General features: G+C 41.2%; 1 protein-coding gene across 1 annotated transcript in view; it reads right to left on the bottom strand.

Annotated features, from left to right (window-relative positions):
• Positions 1–4976: 4976 nt before the first annotated feature.
• The window catches only part of PPAT (phosphoribosyl pyrophosphate amidotransferase), a 60743-nt gene continuing 42892 nt past the window's right edge, over positions 4977–22827 (bottom strand). Inside the window, exons 2-11 of the mRNA XM_056855452.1 lie at positions 18808–18874; positions 17382–17588; positions 16269–16381; positions 15990–16135; positions 14683–14755; positions 12287–12438; positions 9792–9919; positions 9187–9408; positions 8709–8829; positions 4977–5236 (exon numbers count right to left, since the gene is read on the bottom strand). Of these exons, the coding sequence (XP_056711430.1) occupies positions 5040–5236; positions 8709–8829; positions 9187–9408; positions 9792–9919; positions 12287–12438; positions 14683–14755; positions 15990–16135; positions 16269–16381; positions 17382–17588; positions 18808–18874 (1426 nt within the window). The 3' untranslated portion in view covers positions 4977–5039. The remainder of the gene's footprint in view (positions 5237–8708; positions 8830–9186; positions 9409–9791; positions 9920–12286; positions 12439–14682; positions 14756–15989; positions 16136–16268; positions 16382–17381; positions 17589–18807; positions 18875–22827) is intronic.

The following is a 22827-nucleotide window of genomic DNA, read 5'->3' as shown; positions in this document are numbered from 1 at the left end:
ACTAGAAAGAGGACACTGATGCGGCTGGCATGACCTTACCGGCCCTCAATTTGCCAGTTTGTTGCTATGGAAACCACTAACGGTCAGGGAGTCGAGAATCGCGCGCGCACCCACCTCCTCCGTTCTCTCTCCCCCCTCCCCTGCGTCGAGTCCCCGTCCAACGACAGAGCCCACAAGCCGCCGTCTTCCGCGGGAAAGTCGGCCTCCGCCCACCATGGCAACGTGAGACTCAGAATCGGATTGGCTGTCTGGATTTGAATATTCCTGATTGGCCCATCTCCATTGCCAAGGCGGAAGAAGGGAACGGAATTCTGAAGTGCGCGGCATTGGCTGCGGGACGCGGGGCTCTGATTGGGCGGTGGCGGGCGAATCACAGGCCGGGGTGGCATCAATCCGTTCTGTCATGCGGCCATCAAGTTAAGCGGCCAGTTTGGAGGGTCGTGGGAGAATGGCTGATCAAAGGAAGTGGCTCAGCGGCTTTTAACCGACTTTGGGGAGAAATCCGATCTCCGTGTCAAAAGGGAGGCCACGTGCTGAGATGTTTGCATTTGATTTAAAATCTCTCTCCTCGCTTTAAAAAAAACGACAAGGCAATACACTTTGTACCCTGAGCGGAGAAACGAGAAAGTATTGCGCATTTAATGTGTCGACGCAAAAACTTCAACACAGATCTTTCTTTGGCAAACTAGCCAAAATGTACAGTGTATTTCTTTTGTGTGTGTGTGTGTGTGTGTGTGTGAAGTGCCGTCAAGTCGCTTCCGACTCATGGCGACCCTATGAATGAAAGTCCTCCAAAATGTCCTATCCTTGGCAGCCTTGCTCAGATCTTGCAAATTGAAGGCTGTGGCTTCCTTTATTGAGTCAATCTATCTCTTGTTGGGTCTTCCTCTTTTCCTGCTGCCCTCAACTTTTCCTAGCATGACTGTCTTTTCCAGTGAGTATGACAGCCTCAGTTTAGTCATTTTAGCTTCTAGGGTCAGTTCAGTCTTGATTTGATGTATAACCCACTGATTTGTTTTTTTGGCAGTCCACGGAATCCGTAACACTCTCCTCCAACACCACATTTACAAGGAATCTATTTCTTTTACTTAGTAGAAAAGAGCAAGAGTCCAGTAGCACCTTAAAGACTAACAAAAATATTTTCAGGCAGGGTATGAGCTTTGGTGAGCCACAGCTCACTTCTTCAGATACCTTTAAGGTGCTACTGGGCTCTTGCTCTTTTCTACTACTGCAGACAGACTAACACGGCTACCCACTGTGAATTTTCTTTTACTTGTGAGCCAGTTCACACTTAAAGAGTCTCATTGTACTATCTTGTCCTCACACAGATGATTCAGTGGAGAAGAAATAGTATGCTCAGTCAGTAAATGCTTTTGCTAGACTACTGAAGAACCTGTGGTTGCCTTGTGCAATTCCCTCCAAAAATTGCCAGCGCTGGGTTGGATGGCCCAGGCGGGCCTCTCATCAGATCTCAGAAGCTAAGCAGGGTCGGCCCTGGTTAGTATTTGGATGGGAGACCACCAAGGAATACCAGAAGGCGGCACTGGCAAACCACCTCTGATAGTCTCTTGCCATGAAAACCCCAAAAAGGGGTCGCCATAAGTTGGCAGTGACTTGATGGCACTTTACACACACACACACTGGGTTGGAAAACATCTGGAGATTTTTGGAGTGGAGCCTGGGAAGGATAGGGTTGGGGAGAGGGACCTCAGCAGGGCACAATGCCCTCCAAAGCTGCTGTTTTCTCCAGGGGAACTAACCTGTAATCTGAAATTCAGTTGTAATTCTGTGATATCTCCAGACCCCACCTGGGAGGTTGGCAACCCTATTCCCTACACAGGAATAACACTGAGAAAAAGCAGACCAAATAATTCTGGCTATATGAACCTTTTTCCTTTTATCCCTTAGAAGCTCCTTGATCAATGATCTTGAGCAGCATATATCTAGTGTTGGAGGGATATAAGGACTGAAACAAATCTTGCCACTGACAATGTAGCCTTGGGGTCCCTGTCGCTTAGTAAAAAAGGCAGTTTTGTCAGTCACAGAGGCATTGGATTTGTATGTTAAAAGGGGAGAAATATAGTGCAATCGAAGTTCCTCGTAAAAGCGGCATTCCAAAAGGGCATGGGCTAATGAGTCAATAGAGCCAGAAGAGCAAGGGCAGATCCTGTCTGAGTATGGTATATTCAGAATTCTGCCCTGCATTACCATAGAAGGGTTAGCATTCAATCTAGCCAAGCAAAAAGATCTACAAAGACGAGGAGTTGTCAGATAATATGTATAGGCAAGCAGACCACGTGGAGGGGGTATTCCGAAGAACTGGGATGAACAGACGTGACGAGCACGAAACGTAGTGCTGTTATAATCGAGCTCTTTAATGCACTTTTTAATTTTGGTAAAAGCTTCAGTTTTCCCAAGATCTAATAACATATCCTGCGAGAAGCCCAACAACGAGTTTCTCATCTAAGATTTTTTGCCATGAGGATTTAAAAGGGTCATGCTTCAGAGGGCTATATGAACCAGTCCTGAATTTTTTGGGCCACACTGAATCTACATTTCTGTTAATAACAAGTATATCTATCCCTCCCCTCTTTATGGCTGGATTTTTTGTTCTAAAGGAGAAAGATAAAAGTATTTTCTAAATGCATTCCCAATTCCTGAGGGGCAGGGGGAATCTCTGTGCTACCAAACACTTATAGCCAGTGAAATCTCCATGTTGGTATGTGATTGTTGTGATATATATGTATATATCTCATGTGTGTGTATATATGTGTGTATATATCGTCAACCAGCCAGAGTTGTGTATATATTGTGTGTGTATATATCGTCAACCAGCCAGAGTTGATCACTTCCAATTTAAAGCAAACCGTAGTTCATTGTTAAAGATGAACTGTCTGTGATCTCTATACTTCCAATCCAAAGTGGTTTCTGTTGTGATAAAATTTATATAAAATTTCATTCCTTATGTTAACTTAGTGTGTTAATCTGAAGACCTTCCCTAAAGTCACATGTTTAAGTAGGCAGTTCAGTTAGTTGAGAGTGCTTTCATGAACCTGTTGGAGTTGCTCCTTAGATTTAAATTGTTTGAGGTACTCCCCATTCTTCTTGTCTCTATTTTGGAACTCAGCAACATTGGTTTCAAATTATGCTTTGCAGTCTGGTGGCTTGCAGGGTAACCGCCAAACTATGGTTTGTGTTAAATTGAAGTTATTGATTTTGAGCATTAAAATGAAGTGGGGGTGGGAGTGTATGAAAACAAGATTTCTTCCCATAGCACCAATCTATAGAACATCTCCCTGCTTCTATATGTTGATTCCACAACTATCCTGCCACTGGATTCTCGTTTTTTCTCCAGTAGCTGATACAGGAACCTCCTTTATACAAAGGAGAAGGCAATAGGGAACCAGCGTGGTGTGGTGGTTAAGAGCGGTGGTTTGGAGCAGTGGAGTCTGATCTGGAGAACCGGGTTTGATTCCCCACTCCTCCACACGAGCGGCGGAGGCTAATCTGGTGAACTAGATTTGTTTCCCCACTCCTACACACAAAGCCAGCTGGGTGACCTTGGGCAAGTTATATCTCTGTTGGAGCTCTCTCAGCCATACCTATGTCACAGGGTGTCTGTTTTGGGGAGGGGAGGGAAGGTGATTACAAGCCGGTTTGAGTCTCCTGTAACTGGTAGAGAAAGTGGGCATATAAAAACCAACTCTTCTTCTCCTCTATGGTTTAAAGCACAGGTTCCCAACACAGTGTCTGTGGGTGCCATGGCATTTTCTGGCATCACCACCTAGTACTTTTAGGGCTTTTGCCCAGCAAGGCTTCTGATTGGCTGTGCAGATTTTTTAAAATGTTGCTTTGGCAGCAGCTACCACCACAGCACAAAGACCTGCACTGTGTTACTGAAGTGAAACTGTGGCAATCATTTTGTGGCTGGTTTCGCTTCCTGCGGATGCCATTTTGTGGCAGCCATTTTGTTGCTGTGCCCAACATACCATATCAGAATTCCAAATGTGCCCACAGGCTCAAAAAGGTTGGAGACCCCAATACAAAGGAGCTCCTTACAGTTTCTTCAAACCTCCGACTGCTTAAACAGTTTACTTGAAATTCTAATGCAAACACACAGGGAGCATTGTTTTATAATTGCAAACGAGTTGTTTCACCTTCATTTATTCGGACGCAAACATACACCACATTTTTTAAAAGCCACAGGATACTGGACAAAGCAGTAAAACATGTATATTTTAAAGTAAGCCCAACATTTGTTTAACGTTTGTTAAAATACTCTGCTGCAATGACTGAATGCTAATTTTTTTCTTTGAAGGCTTACATGCAATAGAAACATTCATTCAGACTACAATTCGGTGAGTATTCAAGATAAAAGAACATAATGTAAAAACTTAATACAATGTATTAAGCACTTAAAGATATTATTTGACAGACTTGAAGGTACTAGAGTTTTGGTTTAGTATTTCCCTGAGTCTCTAAGTCTCAGCATCACATTGTATAAAAACAACATTGTCTCTTTGGAAGCAGGTTACAACAGAGAGTTTGATTATAAGGCTCTGTAGTTACATAAGCCAAAATATAGGCACACAATTTTCATTCTGCAAAATAGAAATCTCACAGCTGTACACAAATAGCTAGGAAAGTAGTTTAACCTCAGAATTTGGCATTCATATAAAACCAAATTTGACAAGTTTCCTTCGGTTTCCATAATTTGAGATTGCTTAACTGTGCAGGATCTTTCTCAGAATGTAGCGTATAATGAACCAATGTTGTGAACAGCTCCAGGCCCTACTCCCTGCGAAGTTAGGCTAGTAAGGAATCAAAAGACTGCGGTAAACTCCCAAAAGTTACAGCACTATCAATCATAATGCATTATTTTACGTTTGTGTATGGTTTGTGTCACCCTTAAACAATGTTTTTACTAAATCTGAGTGGTTTAATAACAGCTGGGTAGCATTTTGCTGCAAGCTTTTAGGTGTAATACATTTCTCAAGTTCCAAACTTTAATTCAGTGGTGGCAGCTGCGTTCAGAAAATTCACCACTCAAGTTCTACAGGGTATTCTCCGACAAGGCATGCTATACAATGGCCGACTTTCCCAGTGTGGAACTTGTTGGTCTTCATGCTGTTTTTGTTTGTCTTTATGCTGTTTTCATTGTCTTGCTTTGCTTTGATACTTTCCTGAACAGATGATACCAATCCTTCTACCGAGAGGTAAACAACACTGTCAGCTCCTAAAGGGATTGGGGGAGGGGGACGAGGAGATAAGTTAATTTAAAGTGATATTACTTCGCCTAAAGTAAAATTCTGGAAAACTAACCAGTTAACCCAAAGATGCTGAATCTCTGGAATTCCAAACTAAAATGTATAGGAGTGGGTCACACTAACAGCGAATGTCCTATGAGATAGCATTCAGTATGCCATCTCATAGGAACAGTATGCAAACTCTAACCACAAAACAAACACCCTTCAATGTTCACCATTAATTTATGAAATTCCTTGCAAAACTACTCTATTCTGCTATACACTTTCACCTCTCATAATTATGAATTCAATTGTCTTTTCCATTTCCACAATTTAACCCCACCCTCCCAACAAATATAGGCATAATTTTATTTGAGACTTCTGGTAGTAATCAGAACTTTGAATATATCCTTATTTGTGTGTTTAACAGAACAGAAAACAGAAAACAGAACCTTTAATGGCATTAACAGTAACAAAACAAACATGTAAAGCAGCTAGATATGGATCTAAAAAAGAATGAATACACAGTTCATTGGTAAATATTATAATAAACAATTAAATGAGGGTTCCCCTCCTTCTTTCTCCCTCCTTTAGGACCTTGGCCAGGAACTCGGCAACTTGAGTGGTAACTTCAAAGCTTTTGTCATCCAATAAATGGGCTATCTTTCCAGTAGTCATTGCAATAGTAAATTGGGGAAGGGAGCTAATTAAGCTGCATCGAAGCTGTGTGAAAAGTGGACAGTACAAGAGAATATGTTGTATTGTGTCAGGTTCTTTGCATTGACATCTACAATATCTTGCTTCGTGTGGTATTCCCTTGTATCTACCACTAACAACAGCTGAAGGGAATATATTAAATCTGGCCAACAAAAATGCTCTACGGTGAGAGGGTATAGTTAAGTTAAAAAAATACTGGGCCATAGAGTTTGTTTGATAAGAAAGGCCTAAAAAACGAGGGGAGCAGATACCTTCAGCACCGGCTTTTATTATTTGGGAATCACTGTCCCATATCCTTTTTTGGATTGTCCTAAAAATATATAATTCACTGGAATTGGACAAGGAATCAAGATCAATCCCGAGTGATCTGATCCTATTTAAGATAAGCCGAGACCATCTAGAAACAGTTGAGTCAGTATGTAAAGCTGCCAATAAACTACTTGGGGGGGATCGAAAATGAGAGCGTAACCAGTATTTGATAGTAGTGATCCAAGCACCAGATTCTATCGTGTGCAGTCCCAGCTCAGCACACAGAGAGAAATAACAAACAGAGTTTGTGACGCCAAGGATGCGTCTCAAAAAAACTGCCCTGAGACGCTCCACTTCTTTATTAAAACCCTGGATCCAAACTGGGATTCCATACAGAAGTTGCAGGATCACAGTGGCTTGGAAAATCTGTAAGGCGGCCGGAACAAAATGGTTACCCTTCTTATAGTAAAAACGAGTTATTGCAGCCATCTTATTTTTTGCCAAGGTTAGGGACTGATTACGGTGTGCAATCCATTTTAAATTATAATGAAAAGAGACCCCCAAATATTTAAACGTTTTCACTTGTTCAATTTCTCTTCCCTCAATTTTCCAAACTGATTGCTTCCAAGTCTTAGAAAAGATCAGGATCTTGGTCTTATCAAAATTAATAGATAGAGAATTCCGTTTACAGAATAGGATAAAAGAAGCTAATAAACGTTTAAGACCCATCTTTGAAAGGGATAGGACTGCTGCGTCATCCGCATATAACAGAATAGGGACTTTCTCAGAGCTTAGCTTAGGTGCATGACCATCAGTATTAGCTAAAAAAGCAGGGAGATCTGAAATAAATAAATTAAATAAGGATGGTGCCAGTACACAGCCTTGCTTTACACCCTTTGTCACCGGGATTTTTTGGGTTAAAAGGCTCCCCTCATCGAATCTAACTTGACAGGTATTGGATGTATGGAGGTTACGTAATAAAAACAAAAGGCGTTGGTCAAGGCCCATATGGCATAGTTTCTCCCATAAAATCTGTCTATCGACTGTGTCAAACGCTCTTTGAAGGTCGATAAAAGCAACATATAACTTTCCTCTAGGGAACTTAAGATATTTTTCTGCCAAAAATGCAAGAACTGTGCAATGATCTGTTGTAGAATGGTTAGGTAAAAATCCAATTTGCTCTTTCCCTGGGAGATTATGAAGGGCCATCCATTCAGATAATTTCTTGAGGAGATGCTTGGCATAGAGCTTTCCTATAATAGACAAAAGACTAATTGGTCTGTAATTTTCTGGTTTACTGGGATCACCTTTCTTAAACAATGGTATTATGATAGAATTCAGCCATGAGTCTGGGAGGATACCAAATTTGTCTATAAGCGTGAAGAGGTGTGCGAGTGGCGGGGCCCACCAATCGGAATTACTCCTTAGGAGCTCTGCAAGAATACCATCGGGTCCTGGGGCTTTGCCCAATTTTAAGCTAATAATATGTTCTCTCATCTCGTCACAGGTGACAGGAGGCCATTCTGGTACATCAGGGGCTATAAAAGATTCTCTGATAGAAACCCCTGGGGACTTCACATTAAAAACATTAGAATAGTGCAAAAACCATGCCTGAGCATGAATTAAACTTGCAGAGTTGCCGCCAACCGAATAATTAAGTCCTGAAATTAGTGACCAGAAAGCTTTGCTATTTTTACTATTAAATGCTTGGAATAACTGCGACCATTTCTCCATAGCAAAAGCATGTTTTTTTCCGGCTAGCAAAATTTGGTACCCCTTTCTCTTTTCGCAGTACACTGAAGGGACCCAAGGTCACTGTTTTCCCATGAATGTGTTGGGTTACAACCATCATGTTTTTATAACTGATGCATTAAAAGTGCATCAAAGAACAACTACAGAAGAACAGATATACAGTTTTTATTTTTCAAAATAAATGTACCAGAGGTCAGCAAAAGGCAGCTCCAACAGGTTCTATAAATAATCAGTTGGATCTGCAATAAATCTGCAGACAGAAGGGATCTCCATCAGCAGAACAGGACTTCCTTGCTGCCCCTCTCATGTGGAAGCCCAAAATTATCCCTAGAATGCTCCTCCTAGGGGACAGGGGATCCCCAGGAACAGTATGGCGGGTGTGTTGGGGCTCTGCATCAGGAGATGGGGAAAATCAGCAAAAGTCATTTCCCCTTCTACTAGCAGAAATTTACCACAGGATCCAAGTCAATACTTTCAAAAGAGCCTTGCTTTTTATGTGTAAAATGCCATCAAGTTGCAGCCGATTTATGGCAACCCCAGCAAGGGGCTTTCAAGGCAAGTGAGAAGCAGAGGTGGTTTGCCATTGGCTTCCTCTGCAGAGTCTTCCTTGTTGGTCTCCTATCCAAGCGCTGACCCTGCTTAGCTTCCGAGATCTGATGAGATCGGGCTATACCATGCTCCCTTCCCTCCCCCATGCTTTTATACATAGCTTTATTTTAACAGCTACAAAACATAACATTTTACCTATGTAGTTCGCCAGGTCATGAAATTCAGGCTTGTTGGCAATGAGTTCTTCTTTTGTTGGTATGTTTATCCCCATGTAACAAGGAAATTTAATTGGAGGTGAAGCCACACGAATGTGCACCTGAACAAAGATACATTATTAGGACACTGTGTCTTGACTACTCTGTTCATTTGTCTGAACATTTGCCTGCGCAGAATCCAAAGTCACTACCACAATGGGACTAAGACAGGCATTGGTTAACAGAGCTAAGTGAATTTGCATTCACTTTGGGGGAGAGGAGGGACAAAATAAGCACCTGGAAGATGAATAGAACTGAGTGGACACCCAAGTGTGGGAGAAAAGGAACAATTACTGTGTCCAGTTCCTTTTTTCCCATTGCTCCTTTCCATTTCCATGATCCCTGATAAATGGTTGCAAACTGAAACATGCACAATCCATTTTGTCTCCATTTCAGAAGTACAAGCAAAGTTCACTTACCTCTTTAGCACCAGATTCTCTCAATAGTTTGATTATGGGTGAAATGGTGTTGCCTCGGACAATGGAATCATCAATAAGGACAACACGCTTCCCTTTGAAGTTGTCGGACAAGACTCCAAACTTTTTGGCCACTCCAAGTTGTCTTAACCTCATGTTGGGCTGAATGAATGTTCTTCCCACATATCTGTTTTTGCACAATACTTCGATGTATGGCAACCCACACTGAAAACAGAAAGAATTTAAAGAACAGTACTTGATGAGGTAGCTAAAAAAAACTTAGTTCTGGCCAGCATTTCTTAGCTCTTCTACATACAGTTAAGAGAAAGCAGAAACAGATCTGTTGAATAATGTGTCTATCTGCAAATGTATTAATAAACAATTAAATAATAGAACACCTTTTATAATTTTCACTGTCCATTGATTAGCTGCCTTGAATTAAATAAAGGAAAGGAAAGGAAAGGATATAGATCTCATGAACAAGTTAGTTAGCCAACTGTGAGAAATACCACAAAGAGCTCAGTGCTGCATGACAAATATTTGCATTAAAAAGCATGTCTGCAATAAAAAACAATACCAGAGTAAAAGGAAAATACATCCAACAGTACCTTTTGTGCATAGCCAAGGGCTGCTGGAGTTGCAGATTCCGGGACTGTGCTGACCAAATCAGCTTCCACCGGAGCTTCAATAGCTAGCTGTTGGCCGCATCTCCTCCTTACAGAATATACCATCTGACCTATGGAGATTGAGAAAAGATGGACTTTTTCTATAGATCATTGATGTGCATGTCTTTTTTTTTTTTTTTTTTTTGCTCTGGTGCCTTTCTTATCCCAAGCTGTATTTCTATAGGCGCAGAAGTTCAGACCAAGTCTGTACAGCAATTTAATCACTAGGCAAAGACTACCATAGTTAACTGTCACAACCCAAAGCTGCTATGGATCTTTTGGACATCCCCCAAATAAGCACAAGTTAAGCAGAAGGACTACTTGGAGATAGCCCTGTCTGTCCAACCCACTTGCTAATCTGGGCATAAAAAGCTCATCCGGGAAAACATATACCCATAGACTCTAGTCAGTTTCTTGATTCAACACATACAATCTCATGCCTTTGTATAAAGCTCTAATTACAGAAAATATTTAAATTAGGATGAAATCTAGAAACAGTGTCAAGGCATTGACAATGGATTATTTAAACCGGTTCATTTCTTCTTTGCTTGGTTTAAGAGGCAAGTCAAAAGGTCACTGGAGTCCTTTGTTTAAATATGGCACTGACTTGGTGAAGCTCTTGTTAAAGCTCTGTATGTCTTACACAGGCCTCAGGCAAGAAGAGCACAGACAGATTTCTTATCCCCTGGTTCTGCCTCTTTTTCAAACCCTAAAAATCCCACTTCAGTAATTAAATTAGACAACTCCCATGTCCTTGGTGCCCACTGCCAATTAGACATGCATGAATCACGCATGACTCTAAGAGTAACCTGGATAACCATGCCTCCTTCAGATAATGAAGGCCAGTAACATGTTAATTAAGAATTCTATTGGGGAAAATAAGTGCACACAATGTATAATTAATTTATACTGGCATAAGCCATAAACTTAGATGGCTTTAAAAGAGGACGAGACAAGTTCATAGAGGATAGATGTACTCAGCAGCTATTAGCCATGATGGCTAGATACAACATCCATGTTCAGAAGCGGGGCAATAACAAGGAAAGCTGCTGCTTTCATGCCTGTTTATGGGCTTCCTGAAGACATAAGACTTAGCATTGTGGATGGTCAGGATGTTGGACTAGAAGACCTGTGGTCTGATCTAGCATGGTGTCTTTATGCTCTCAAGAGACTGCTCACAGTGGGTAGCCGTGTTAGTCTGTTTGCAGTAGTCAAAAAGGGCAAGAGTCCAGTAGCACCTTAAAGACTAACAAAAATATTTTCTGGTAGGGTATGAGCTTTCGTGAGCCACAGCTCACTTCTTCAGATACAGCTAGAATGTGAATCCATTGGTCTTTAAGTAGAGGAACAGTATGTAAATGTGAATAGCAGGCTTGATTGGATTAGGTGTGATATGCAAAAGAGTCTGTGATGTCCAGGGGAGAGATGGGTGTGGAGAAATCAGCATTGGTAATGGGCCATGAATGCAAGGTCTTTATTCAGCCCAGGTAAATGCATTGACTTTAGTTTGAATATAGTTTGAAGAGACTGCTGTACAAGACACTCGTTAGAATGCCTAGGCAGAGACAAGGTGCAACAAAGCACTTGCTATATGGGACGGATCAGATTAGCAGCAGGATAATGCTGCTGCAGTCATCTTGCTTGTGGGCTTCCTAGAGGCACCTGGTTGGCCACTGTGTGAACAGACTGCTGGACTTGATGGGCCTTGGTCTGATCCAGTGTGGCTTTTCTTATGTTCTTAGACAGAGGAAATGAAACATCAGTTATAATAGGCTTTCCAGTGGCGTAGTTCTCAGCAGAGTCACACCCTTCTAAGTCTGTTGATGTTATGATTGCGCTATAAGTCAATTATGTCAAACAGATGCAGATATAATAAAAACATCCTTGGGTTCACAATTTATGGTAGAAAATATAAAAAGCTGTGAGTACAGTATTTAACAGGAAAGCCAGAGAATCAGAAAAATGAGGGCTGTTCATTGCATTCAGTAAACTTTCTGATTCCCAATGTAATTTCCTTGCTATGTATCCTGCAAGTGGGCAGGTAGACAACATACTTCCCACGCTGACTATATATGAAATACCATGATGTAGCCAACAAAGTTCATGGATTTTACATATTTTTTTACTGGAATTACAAAAAACCAGAACTCTGCCAATCACTCTGCTATAGAAGTAGACCATCCACTAGGCAACCTTAAGCAATTGCCTAGCCTAGGGCAACACCAAACGTAGGCACTTGAGACTGCAAAATTCACTCTAAATAAACTGAAGATACCCTCTGGGTGCAATGAAAAATGTGAATGAAATTCCTTTAGTGACACCTTTCTGACATATCCTCAAAAGTTGAAAAATATGCCCATCCTTCTGTAGACCTTTTGAAAATCTTCAAGTACAATGTCCATCCATTTAAGCTTGACAAAACCAATTTGGTCACTTGCCTTCAAAGATGCTGTCAGGCCTTGCAAAATATACATATTCGAAAATACAGAATGCTGATGGATCTCCTTCAGGTCTTGGTACAACATCCAATGTTTGGACGTCGTATCTGGATATTTTCACAATTTCTCCAGGCATGACTTCACGGTAATATCTTAAAAATAAGTTTGCATGAGTTAGAAATCTCCATAAATCTTATTTTTACACGTTGCAATCCAAAAATTAATTAAACAAGGCTGAACCTTTGGACTGGAAACATGCAATAGGATGAATATTCCCTTGCAGTGTTATAATTGCTAGTAATACTTAGGATGGCCCAGGCTAGCTGGTCTCAGAAGCCCCAGGATGTGGTGATGGCTGCCAATTTGGAAGGCATTAAGAGGGGAGTGAACATGTTCATGGACGAGAGGGGTATTCATGGCTACTAGTTAAAATGGATGCTAGTCATGTTGCGTACCTATTCTCTCCATGATCAGAGGAGCAGGCAGGATGGTGCTGCTGCAGTTGTCTTGTTTGTGGGCTTCCTAGAGGCACCTGGTTGGCCGCTGTGTGAATGGATTGCTGGACTTGATGGGCCTTGGTCTGATCCAGCATGGCTTTTCATATGTTCTTATGTAAGCAGGGTTGGTCCTGGTTAGTACTTGGATGGGAGACCAGTAAGGAATTCCCCCCATTATGTCTTGGCCTGCCCTTTATATATTGAACCTCGGAACAAGTTTTTGGCAAATATTCTATCTGCATTTCAGTCATTATCTGAGGCTGATTAATTTATTTGTTATCAGATATGGATCCCTATATTTCCCAAAAAATGACTCTTGGCCTAGCGGCCAAGAAAATCATAAAAAGCAAATATAAATTGTGGAAAGTGGGACAGCATTGAACGGGCACGTTTTAATGTACTTTTTCTTTTTAAATGATATTGGCTTGTCCATTTTAAAATTGCTGTTATATTGTTTTTAGATTGTAAAGGCATATGGTCTTATACAATAAACTACTATTACAGTAAGGAATACCAGAGTTGTGATGCGGAGGCAGGGAATGGCAAACCACCTCTGTTAGTCTCTTGGCTTGAAAACTCTACTGGGATGCCATAAGTCTGTTGTGACTTCATGGCACTTTACACACACACACACAATACTCATGAACATGGAGGAGGGGAAAATCAGGAATGCTATCCTGAGCTCATTGGAGCAATGGCGTGATAAAAATATGATACAGAAGGTAAAATAAAGCTCAGCTCCTCTCTCTCTCTCTCTCTCTCTCTCTCTCTCTCTCTCTCTCTCTCTCTCTCTCTCTCTCTCTCTCTCTCAAATACAAATTTCTAATGTTTTTATAATTGTGAAGAAATGCTTGAAAATGTGGGCGGTGGTGGAATGAGACTGGGAACAGGACTTCAGCGCCCACTGCAGCTTCTTGACCTCCTTGTGACAACCTTAATAAAACTGTGCAAAATGCTAGAATGTGGGGGGGGGGGAGGTAGTTGTGAATTCCCTGCATTGTGCAGGGGGTTGGACTAGATGACCCTGGTGGTCCCTTCCAGCTATATGATTCTATGACTCTAACAAATGCAGAACTATAAATCAGCCAAGATATAAGGCTGCTGTTGAAAATGACACCCACATGTCATGTTTTCTCTTAGTCATTGTAACATGTAGTAGCATTTAATCATGTGATGTGATGTCATCCCATCATGCATCCCACCCGCACTCCCACCCTATATTATTGGCTATTGGTAGCAAAAATATGCAACACGTTGAAGTCTTGTCACATCATAAGTTTCTGGTTGACTGAGGGATAACTTGATGTAGGAGGTACATTGTTTGGTGGCATTTCCACATCTCTACAATGTGTAGTATGCCTATGAAAACTTCAGTAATTTCTCTCATTTGCTCTTATTGATAAAATTGTAGAATTCAAATCAATTATTCCAGAATTTCTGACCTTAACAAGTATTGTTTTTATTCCTGTATTCCTTATTCCTATTCCAAAGTATTCCTGCCCAAATTCTATAGAGCTACATTATCTTTAGTCTCAAAAAAAGGCATATAAAAATAGAGACTCCACAGTTGTACAGACACAAGCAAATTAGTTATTGGAATGGATGTGCTGTTTCCAAACCTCACACTTAGACCCGGGGAGCCTATTTGGCTCCGTCCTGTTAATAATTAGTTGGTCTTCACAGATGAACCATCATCTGTTTACTCCTCTAAATAAAGGCAAACCATACAGTCCAGCTCCGTTAACATCAGTGGAAGTTTTGCTGGTGACTTCAACAGGATTCAGATTTGCAAACTACTGCTATCTTGCACTAAAAGCTACTGTAGTTCAAAATGGCATAAACTATCTAGTGATTTAATCTCAGTTTATGTGTAAAGAATTTATAATAAAGTACACTTACTCTGCGCCAATAGATAAAAAGCTACAGGATTCTGAGGAAACTACCCATCCTTCAGTTTCAGAGATATTTTTCCCTGTAACAAGAGTGCAAAACTATAGTTACAGCGCTTTCACAATCCTGTATCATTAAACTTTGTTGCAAACACCCATTACCTTTTCCAAATTATATAACAGAGTTGATCATTTTTCAATACAAAGTCTGAAAGCTTTAGCTCCCTAGTAATACAGCTGGTAAAAACATTGCGTCCGAACGGTCAACCTACAATGTTATCTTGAAACTAAATATACTCATTCATTTAAAAGTGAATGAAAACATGAAACAACCCCCCTTTGCTTTCATTTGCTTTGAGATAAATATTAAATGGGGAAACACATTTCCGTCAGTAGATTATTTGTTTTTCATCCAATCTGGGTGAAATTCTCAGGATCATATCCTTTACATAAGGAACCCTTCACCGTGCGGCACTCCAAACAGGAAATAGACCTGCTTAATAAACTGACCAGTCAAGACTCCTAACCGCATGTCCTCTGCCTGTTTAGGAAGATGTAAAATCCCTTCACATGTTACATAACTACTTCAGGAAATCCCAATGTAGCTCAGAACAAACAGAATCGCTCCACAGAATATAAAGGAGTCCCAAGAAAACATCACAGATTATGAATTGCTGATCTGGTTACATCAATCTCTCTCTCTCTCTATTTCAGTTTCAGAGTATTTGAAATATTTCTGAAAATATTCTAGACACACACTCTTGTCATATTACAGGGTTTCCTTGCATTACAAAATACTTCTAACATCCCAGATATTAGGGGCAAATTCTTGAGAATTATTACTTGTCATATAAAAATAGTCTGCCTAGTAAATGCCGGGATGTGATGTCACCCCATGGGTCAGTAATGATCCGGTACTTACACATGGGATGAACTCTCCCTTTTTTGATATATAAAAATTATTTTAAGACCCTCATCAATAAAATGTCTTAGCATATGTTGCTTTCACAGAAGAAATGGACCAGATGTATAAGAAGAGATATCCCTTTAATTATCCTCTGTATTCCTCCATTTTTATAACTGTTCACTATATCTAGTAGTGAAGTGGATGGCTCATGCCAGTCACGGAAGCAGCAAAATCATGCAACTCTCAAAAAGCAGCAGGTTTTCCATACTCTATGGGTAGGCAGAAACATATGACTTTTTAAATTAACCAAGGGCTTTTAAAAAAAGTGGTAGTTATTTAAAACGAACACCAAATTCAGCTACTTAAACTGGTTCAAATATAAACATTCAGGCAGGCTTAGTAAATCTCACCTTTTTTATTAATATCACCTACTGGAACAAGGCGGCCGATGCAGAGTGGACGGTTCCCATAAGGATCTCGCACTGCATAGATAATATCTTTATGCATGATCAGAAGGGAATACGAAGTAGGTGTTTCATTCATCAAGTTTTTGATCCTGAAACATGAGAATTAATTTAACACCTTGTTTTTATCGATGCTAAGAATTCAGACAACTGTTACCACAGTTTTGTGCAACCGCAGAGCTGTTGCCAATTCCTGTTTTTTTCCTTTCAAACGGGATTCTTTACCTTGCTACCCAGTCTGGGATGTCGTCATGCTCCAGAGGGGGGGTGAATGCCAGCAGCTGAGTGATCAGTTCGCTGTCGGAACTGGTGGATAATCCCACTCCATGGCGCATGAGCTGTTAAACAAAGGACCAAAAACAGCACCATCAAATCTATGCGACTGTTTTTATTCAGTTTTAACAGACTGAAATTTCCCATAGAAAAAGTGTGCATGAAACAGTTAGATATGTACATTTGTCAACTGTGTGAAGAACAGAAGGAAGCCAGGAAAGCCCCCCTCCCCTGTACGTTTTAAGTCAAAAGAACCGAATCAAAGAAAAGGGGAGGAAAAAGGCCAAAAACATCCACACTAATACTTCCACTGGCTAACCATTACTCCTTCTTCCTAGGGAACACAGAATTGTAGTTCTGGGAAAATAATACCTGAGGGGGGAGCCAGGAATTTCAAACAGATTTCTCAGCACCCTTACTTTTTTTTAGTAAAGGCCATAATCGTGATGGCAGTGGCAGCAAGAGAAAATAGTGAGGAAGAGAGCGCGCCACAATACTTTTTGTCCAGCCCCAATCATACAGAAACTTCTGTCTCTTTTAGGAGGTCCCAAAATTTGCACAGAAAACCCCAGGAAGCAGAGCATTGACAATCACAGAACTCACAGCGACAAGTGGACTGAAACCCCCCCCCCTTCACATACATTGGCCACTGATGCTTGCTCAAAGCTGCTTTTTAAAATCTGCCCTTTAAAATGACTATTCAAGGTCCCGACTCCCTGCTCCTTCGTTCCTTCGTTTGCATAGCCAAGCAGCGGCTGTGATTTTTCATGGTTCCTTCCGTAAATGCTTCGTTGCAGGGGTGGAGCAAATACAAAAGGTCGGGTTAAAGGGGTGAAGCAAGTATGTGCCTTCGTAGAGATGGAATAAAAAAAATATGCGGGGCACAGCAGCCTGGACCGCGCTGCTAATTACCAAGCATAAATGGCCATTAAGTAGCAGATTGTAGGGGAAACCTGAAAGTATTTAATGATTCCTAACACCCCACCAAAACATGGTTCTGGACATATGTGGTTCTTTTCTGAGCATGAGGAAGCACAATGAAAAAAATGCTAGACCAATTCCTACCTTTCTCCTCAGCCGCGGTGCATTCGTCAACTCTCCGTTGTGGGCCACAGCAATCTTCCCATGCAGGGTTTCCACAACAAATGGTTGGCAGTTATCTAGTACAGAGATTCCTGAGGTGGAGTATCTTGTGTGGCCAATTCCAAGATTTGAAATGTACAACTTCTTCAGACTGTCTTCACTAAACACATGATTAACCAGACCCATTCCCTGTAAAACAGAAAGGGAAGTCAGTAGGCGACACTAGTGTCCAGAAGATTTTAGCAAACAAAAATTTGTCAACATACATGAACACAAAACACGCTCACAAAAATCCGTTACTTCAGCTTTTTACGTCTTATAGGTAAAGTGAGCCTACAAGGATTTAAAAACAAACCCCCAAAAAACCCCAGCATGTCTTCCTCAGCACGCCAAGGGCTTTCTAGTCTTATCTTTTAATAATGATAACGCTCTGTGGGAGTATTATTGGGCCAAAACCATATGTGGCAATGGTTGCTCCATGCTTTGAAACACAGAACTGCTTCAACCTTTGGTGGTCCAACTTTAACAGCAAAAAGGGGAGCACAGGGGAGGAGTACTAAAGCTGTTTCAAACCCCTCCTCCCTTCAGTGAGGAGACAGTGCTTCTAGTATTGAAGCACAGCTGAGGAGTGCAGACAAGGATGTATGGTATGGGCAGGATGGTGATGGCAGCGGACTTCTGTCCTTCTCACTCACATGCTCCTTCTGCGTTCAAATCAGATCCCCGACCCCCTTCTTTCTACATGAATGGAATAGTTACATGTTTGAACACATGGAACTGTCATAGCCAGTTACCCCATAGAGTTATTGCAAGGCTAAAGCACACTGTCTTCTCCTTAGATAATTAAGGCAGAGTGGTGTCTGGACTGGTGAAAATGCACGGTCATAATGTTTACGAATCACAATTTAAGTCTGGAGCCTGTTACCTCTTCCTGCTACAAGTCAGCTATAGTTGACCTACAGTTTAATATGTTGATATGATCAATTCTGAGTGCTCCTTTACCCCATGGTATTACCACATTATTTTCAAAGTATTTCAAAGTATTGCAACTGGCATACCCCTGAGGAACTGCAAAATAATGCATTAGAAAACAAGGGGATTTGGAGATGATTTCAGATAAGAGGGAGAAGTTTATTTATTTATATTTACTTATTTACAAAATTTATACTCCACCTTTCTGCCCTTCTAAGGGCTACTGTGGGGGGTAACAATTTAAAACATACAACATATTTATTATTTCGATTTCTAACCTGCTCTCCCTGGCCAAGGCCGGGCTCAGGGTAACATCATTAAAATCAACATACAGACCATTTTTGTTGCCAACATTCTTTTAAAGATGATAAGAAGAGGTTAGATTCTTTATTACTACTTTTAACAACATAAATAATAAATGGCCTTTCCATTTTACCTTGTGCACTTTGAAGGATTGGGCTGATTCTCCATCACTTGTCACAATCCCGGCACTCTCTTGGCCTCTGTAGGAAAAGAAAAAAATCTTAAAGCACATGAATTATTAATAGCATAACGCCATGAGTCCTATTAATGCTTATATTCAAACAGGATTTTGAACCAATACAACCCCCCCCCCATCAGATCTATTTACCAAAGGTGAAAGTAGGACAGACATATTTACCACCAAATTCCCCCCAAATTATAATCTCTCTCCAGCATGTAGATCAAACATTTGGTCATCACAATCAGTTAAAGTATTTTCACTGAGTTCAATTAGACCATTTGGACTTTGTTCAGACAATTAGTTGGAGCCAACCAGCTTTTCTGCTGGTGATAAAGGGAGAAGGGGTTCCTTTTGACCACCAAAAAGGTTGTGCTGGGGATGATAGGACCTGAATGTACAAAAGCCACACAGGATGAGAGTTGTAGCAAGGAGGTGAATTGGGTGAGATTATGTGAATAAAGTGGCTGGATCCAACCCAATATTTACCCTCCTTAGACTAGGAGACTGGAGTCACAAACTCTCAGCTGCTCCCCTCGCTGTTGAAAGAAGTGAACAATCAGAATCAGGAGATTCTGATAGTACCTCCAGGTACTATTTGGAGATCCCCTCCTATTACAACTGATCTCCAGCTGATAAGAGATCAGTTCACCTGGAGAAAATGGCCACTTTGGCAACTGGACTCTATGGCATTGAAGTCCCTCCCCTCTTCAAACCCCACCCTCCTCGGGCTCCGCCCCAAAAAACTCCCACCGGTGGCAAAGGGGGACCTGGCAAACCTATGTGCTTAAGCAGCAGTTTGGGTTTTGAATGGGGCATCCCAACTCTAGAGTCACCACTAATGTAGCCTTTTTTAAGGCGAAAATGGATGTGAATCTTAAAGTTCTTAAAATACATCTTAAACTATCTGTGGTCTGCAAAAGGCTATAACTGGATAAACCAGGCATAACTGAGAAACTCTAGACGCATGAGTTTTTTTTTTTAAGTTTAGACTGTAATATAAATGTTTATGGGTAACAGAACCAAATTATAAAGGTTTAGAACACTTCAATCTAACAAACCAACTAAGCAGGATAACAAATAAATACTTCAAAAACAAACGAACAAACAAAAACCCGCACAGCATAATCCTAAACAGTTATACCATTCTACGTCCTTTGGCTTCAGTGCACATAGACGGTGGTAACACTGCTCGGGATTTCACTGACAAGTCACCTAACCGTATCTTTATAAACCCTTCTTGTTTTTTGTATTAAACCGGAGGTTGTTAAATGTATAAACCGTAGTTTATTACTATTTTGCCATTTCCTAGTGTGTTCCGCACAGGGGCATCATTTAGGCCCTTCCCCACCCTTCCAGATTCCCCAGGCAATTCTCTCTCTCTCTCTATTTTTTCAAACGTTAACGGCCATCGCACCCAACCTTCCAATCAAGGTTTTTAATCTGCAAAAGTCTCCGGAAAAGACAGAGAACTGCAGTTCAGCACTGAATTAGGTAATCTGAGTGAATAACCAACTGACCGTATGGCACGTAGCAAGGAAAAAAACAAATCTGTATGAAGTCTTGTGAAAACTTTCTTTTCCCAGCGAGGCTGTATTCTCCAAAGAGGAGGAAAATAATATAGTGTTTCTGTAGTCCCCTGGGCCTAAATTGGTTCCAGTACTGACAGCCAACTCTGTCCTGGGGTTCAAAGAACTTGCAAGTGACCTCCATGCAATTCATCCATTTTTCTTTCTTTCTCACAATTACTAGTCTAGTTCTTCAAAGGTGACACTGTGATGAACGCACAAGTCAGACCACTGGTCTATCACGGTCAGAAATGTCTGCTCTGACTGGCGGAGGCTCTCCAGAGCCTTGGTAAAGGTCTTTCGCATTATTTCCTACCTGATCTTTTTAACTGGAAAGGCCATGGATTGAATCTGGAATATTCTGCCTGAGAAACAGAGGCTCTACCACTGAGGCACAGGTTTTTCTCACAAATTATACTTGCTGATATGGAACTCCTCCTATGAATTTTGGATAACTGAGTGTCTTATTCAACACTGAGAGATCTCAGGAACCCTTTTTTTCATACAGACCTGTATATAAATTAGCATGCTGGCTGCTTACAGGAACTGGCAGTTTGCCTTAAAAGAAGAAGAGTTGGTTTTTATATGCCAACTTTCTCTACCTTTTAAGGAGAATCAAACTGGCTTACAATCTCCTTTCCTTCCTCTCCCCACAACAGACACCTTGTGAGGTAGGTGGGGCTGAGAGAGCTCTAGGAGAGCTGTGACTAGCCAAAGGTCACCCAGCTGGCTTCCTGTGGCGGAGTGGGGAAACCCACCCGGTTCAGCATATTAGCATCCGCCGCTCATGTGCAGGAGTGGGGAATCAAGCCCGGTTCTCCAGATTAGAGTCCGCTGCTCCAAACCACCACTCTTAACCACTACACCATGCTGGCTCTCTTATGCACATGAACACACAAGGCTGCTGTGTACTGAATCAGAACCTTGGTCCATCAAGTTCACTATTGTCTTCTCAGACTGGCAGCGGCTCTCCAGGGTTTCAGGCATCACCTACTACCTGATCCTTTTAACTAGAAATGCTAGGGATTGAACCTGCGACCTTCTGCATAAGCAGATGCTCTACCACTGCACCACAGCCCCTCCTTAAACATGCATTACAAAGTATGTTTTTTAATAGCGTGCATAAAGATTCAGCTAGAATTGCTGTTTTTTAATATTATTAAAACAAAGCAGTTCTTTGTGAAATAGTATATAGCTGTTTGAATCAAATGCTATTTACCTAAGAAGATTACTAACACCTTTAATTTTCAAAATTCAAAATTATAGCTTTTCTGTTGCTGTTAACCATGAAACGCCTAGACGTGTGTCCACAATTTACTTAAACTGAGAGCTTTGTCCTCACAACAGAGTAAGCTAGTATAGATGTAAACCTCTAGAACCAAAGATGCGGTCTTCGACACACTTACTTGGGAGTAAGCACTACTGAGCACAGTGGGACTTCGTTCTGAGTCCACGGGCATAGGATTGTGTCATGTGTGGGCTATCAAATCATAGATTTCGGTAGTGATCCTAGGGCTCTAGAATAAAAATTCTACTGAAATAAAAGGCACTGGCTTGCTAGCAATTCTGAACGGGAACAGGGTGCAAATCTATCATGGTTCAGGGTCCATAAACTGTAGAACAAATCCAGTTTTTATGTGCCTTGTACTACAGAAAATGCCTACTGCACAGGGGCTTCAATAACTTGGTTATGCTCAGAATTGTATCTAGCAGAAGGCAGCTTATTCCGGACGCCAGTTATTAAAGGACTTTGCAATCATTTGTGCCTGAGCTGCTTTATTTTCCCTGCCTCAAATGCAGAACCTGCTTATTTGGCAGTTTCTCAAGTTACTCCCCTCAGGCAGCTTGAGCCAGTAAAACTAGATCCTTTCATCTCTGTAGAGCTTACTGACAACCAGCCGTCTGGTTTCCTAGGAAACAAAATCTTGGCTAGAAATAGTGAATCATTTCCAGGTCACTTTCAACATGGAGAGTGGAGCAGGAAGGCACTGGACTGAAGAGGAGGTTAAAGCCTTGCTAAGCGTCTGGTCAGAAAAAAATATCAGAAAGCAACTCCATGGAACCCTGAGGAATAAAGGGATATTTATTTACATTGCTAAAAGGCTGCAGGAGTTGGGGATCTGCAGAGACTGGAAACAATGTCGAGCAAAGTATAAAAACCTGAAATATGAATATAGGACAGTTAAATATGCCCACAACTCAGGAGATGCTACAAAGACCATGAAGTTTTTCCATGAACTGGATGCCATATTGCAACATGAACCTGTCACACAATTAAAAGAGGAAGAAAACGGCAGGTGCTCAGCAAATGAGATCATATATGCCACCAGAGAGAACAATGAAGGTAAAAAAAGCTCTCTTTCCTTATTATCTTTACCTGAAATACCTAGAGGCTTCCAGGATTCAA

The sequence above is a fragment of the Euleptes europaea genome, chromosome 9, assembly GCF_029931775.1.
Source record: "Euleptes europaea isolate rEulEur1 chromosome 9, rEulEur1.hap1, whole genome shotgun sequence".
Taxonomy (NCBI): domain Eukaryota; kingdom Metazoa; phylum Chordata; class Lepidosauria; order Squamata; family Sphaerodactylidae; genus Euleptes; species Euleptes europaea.
This window is presented reverse-complemented; position numbering and strand designations above follow the sequence as displayed.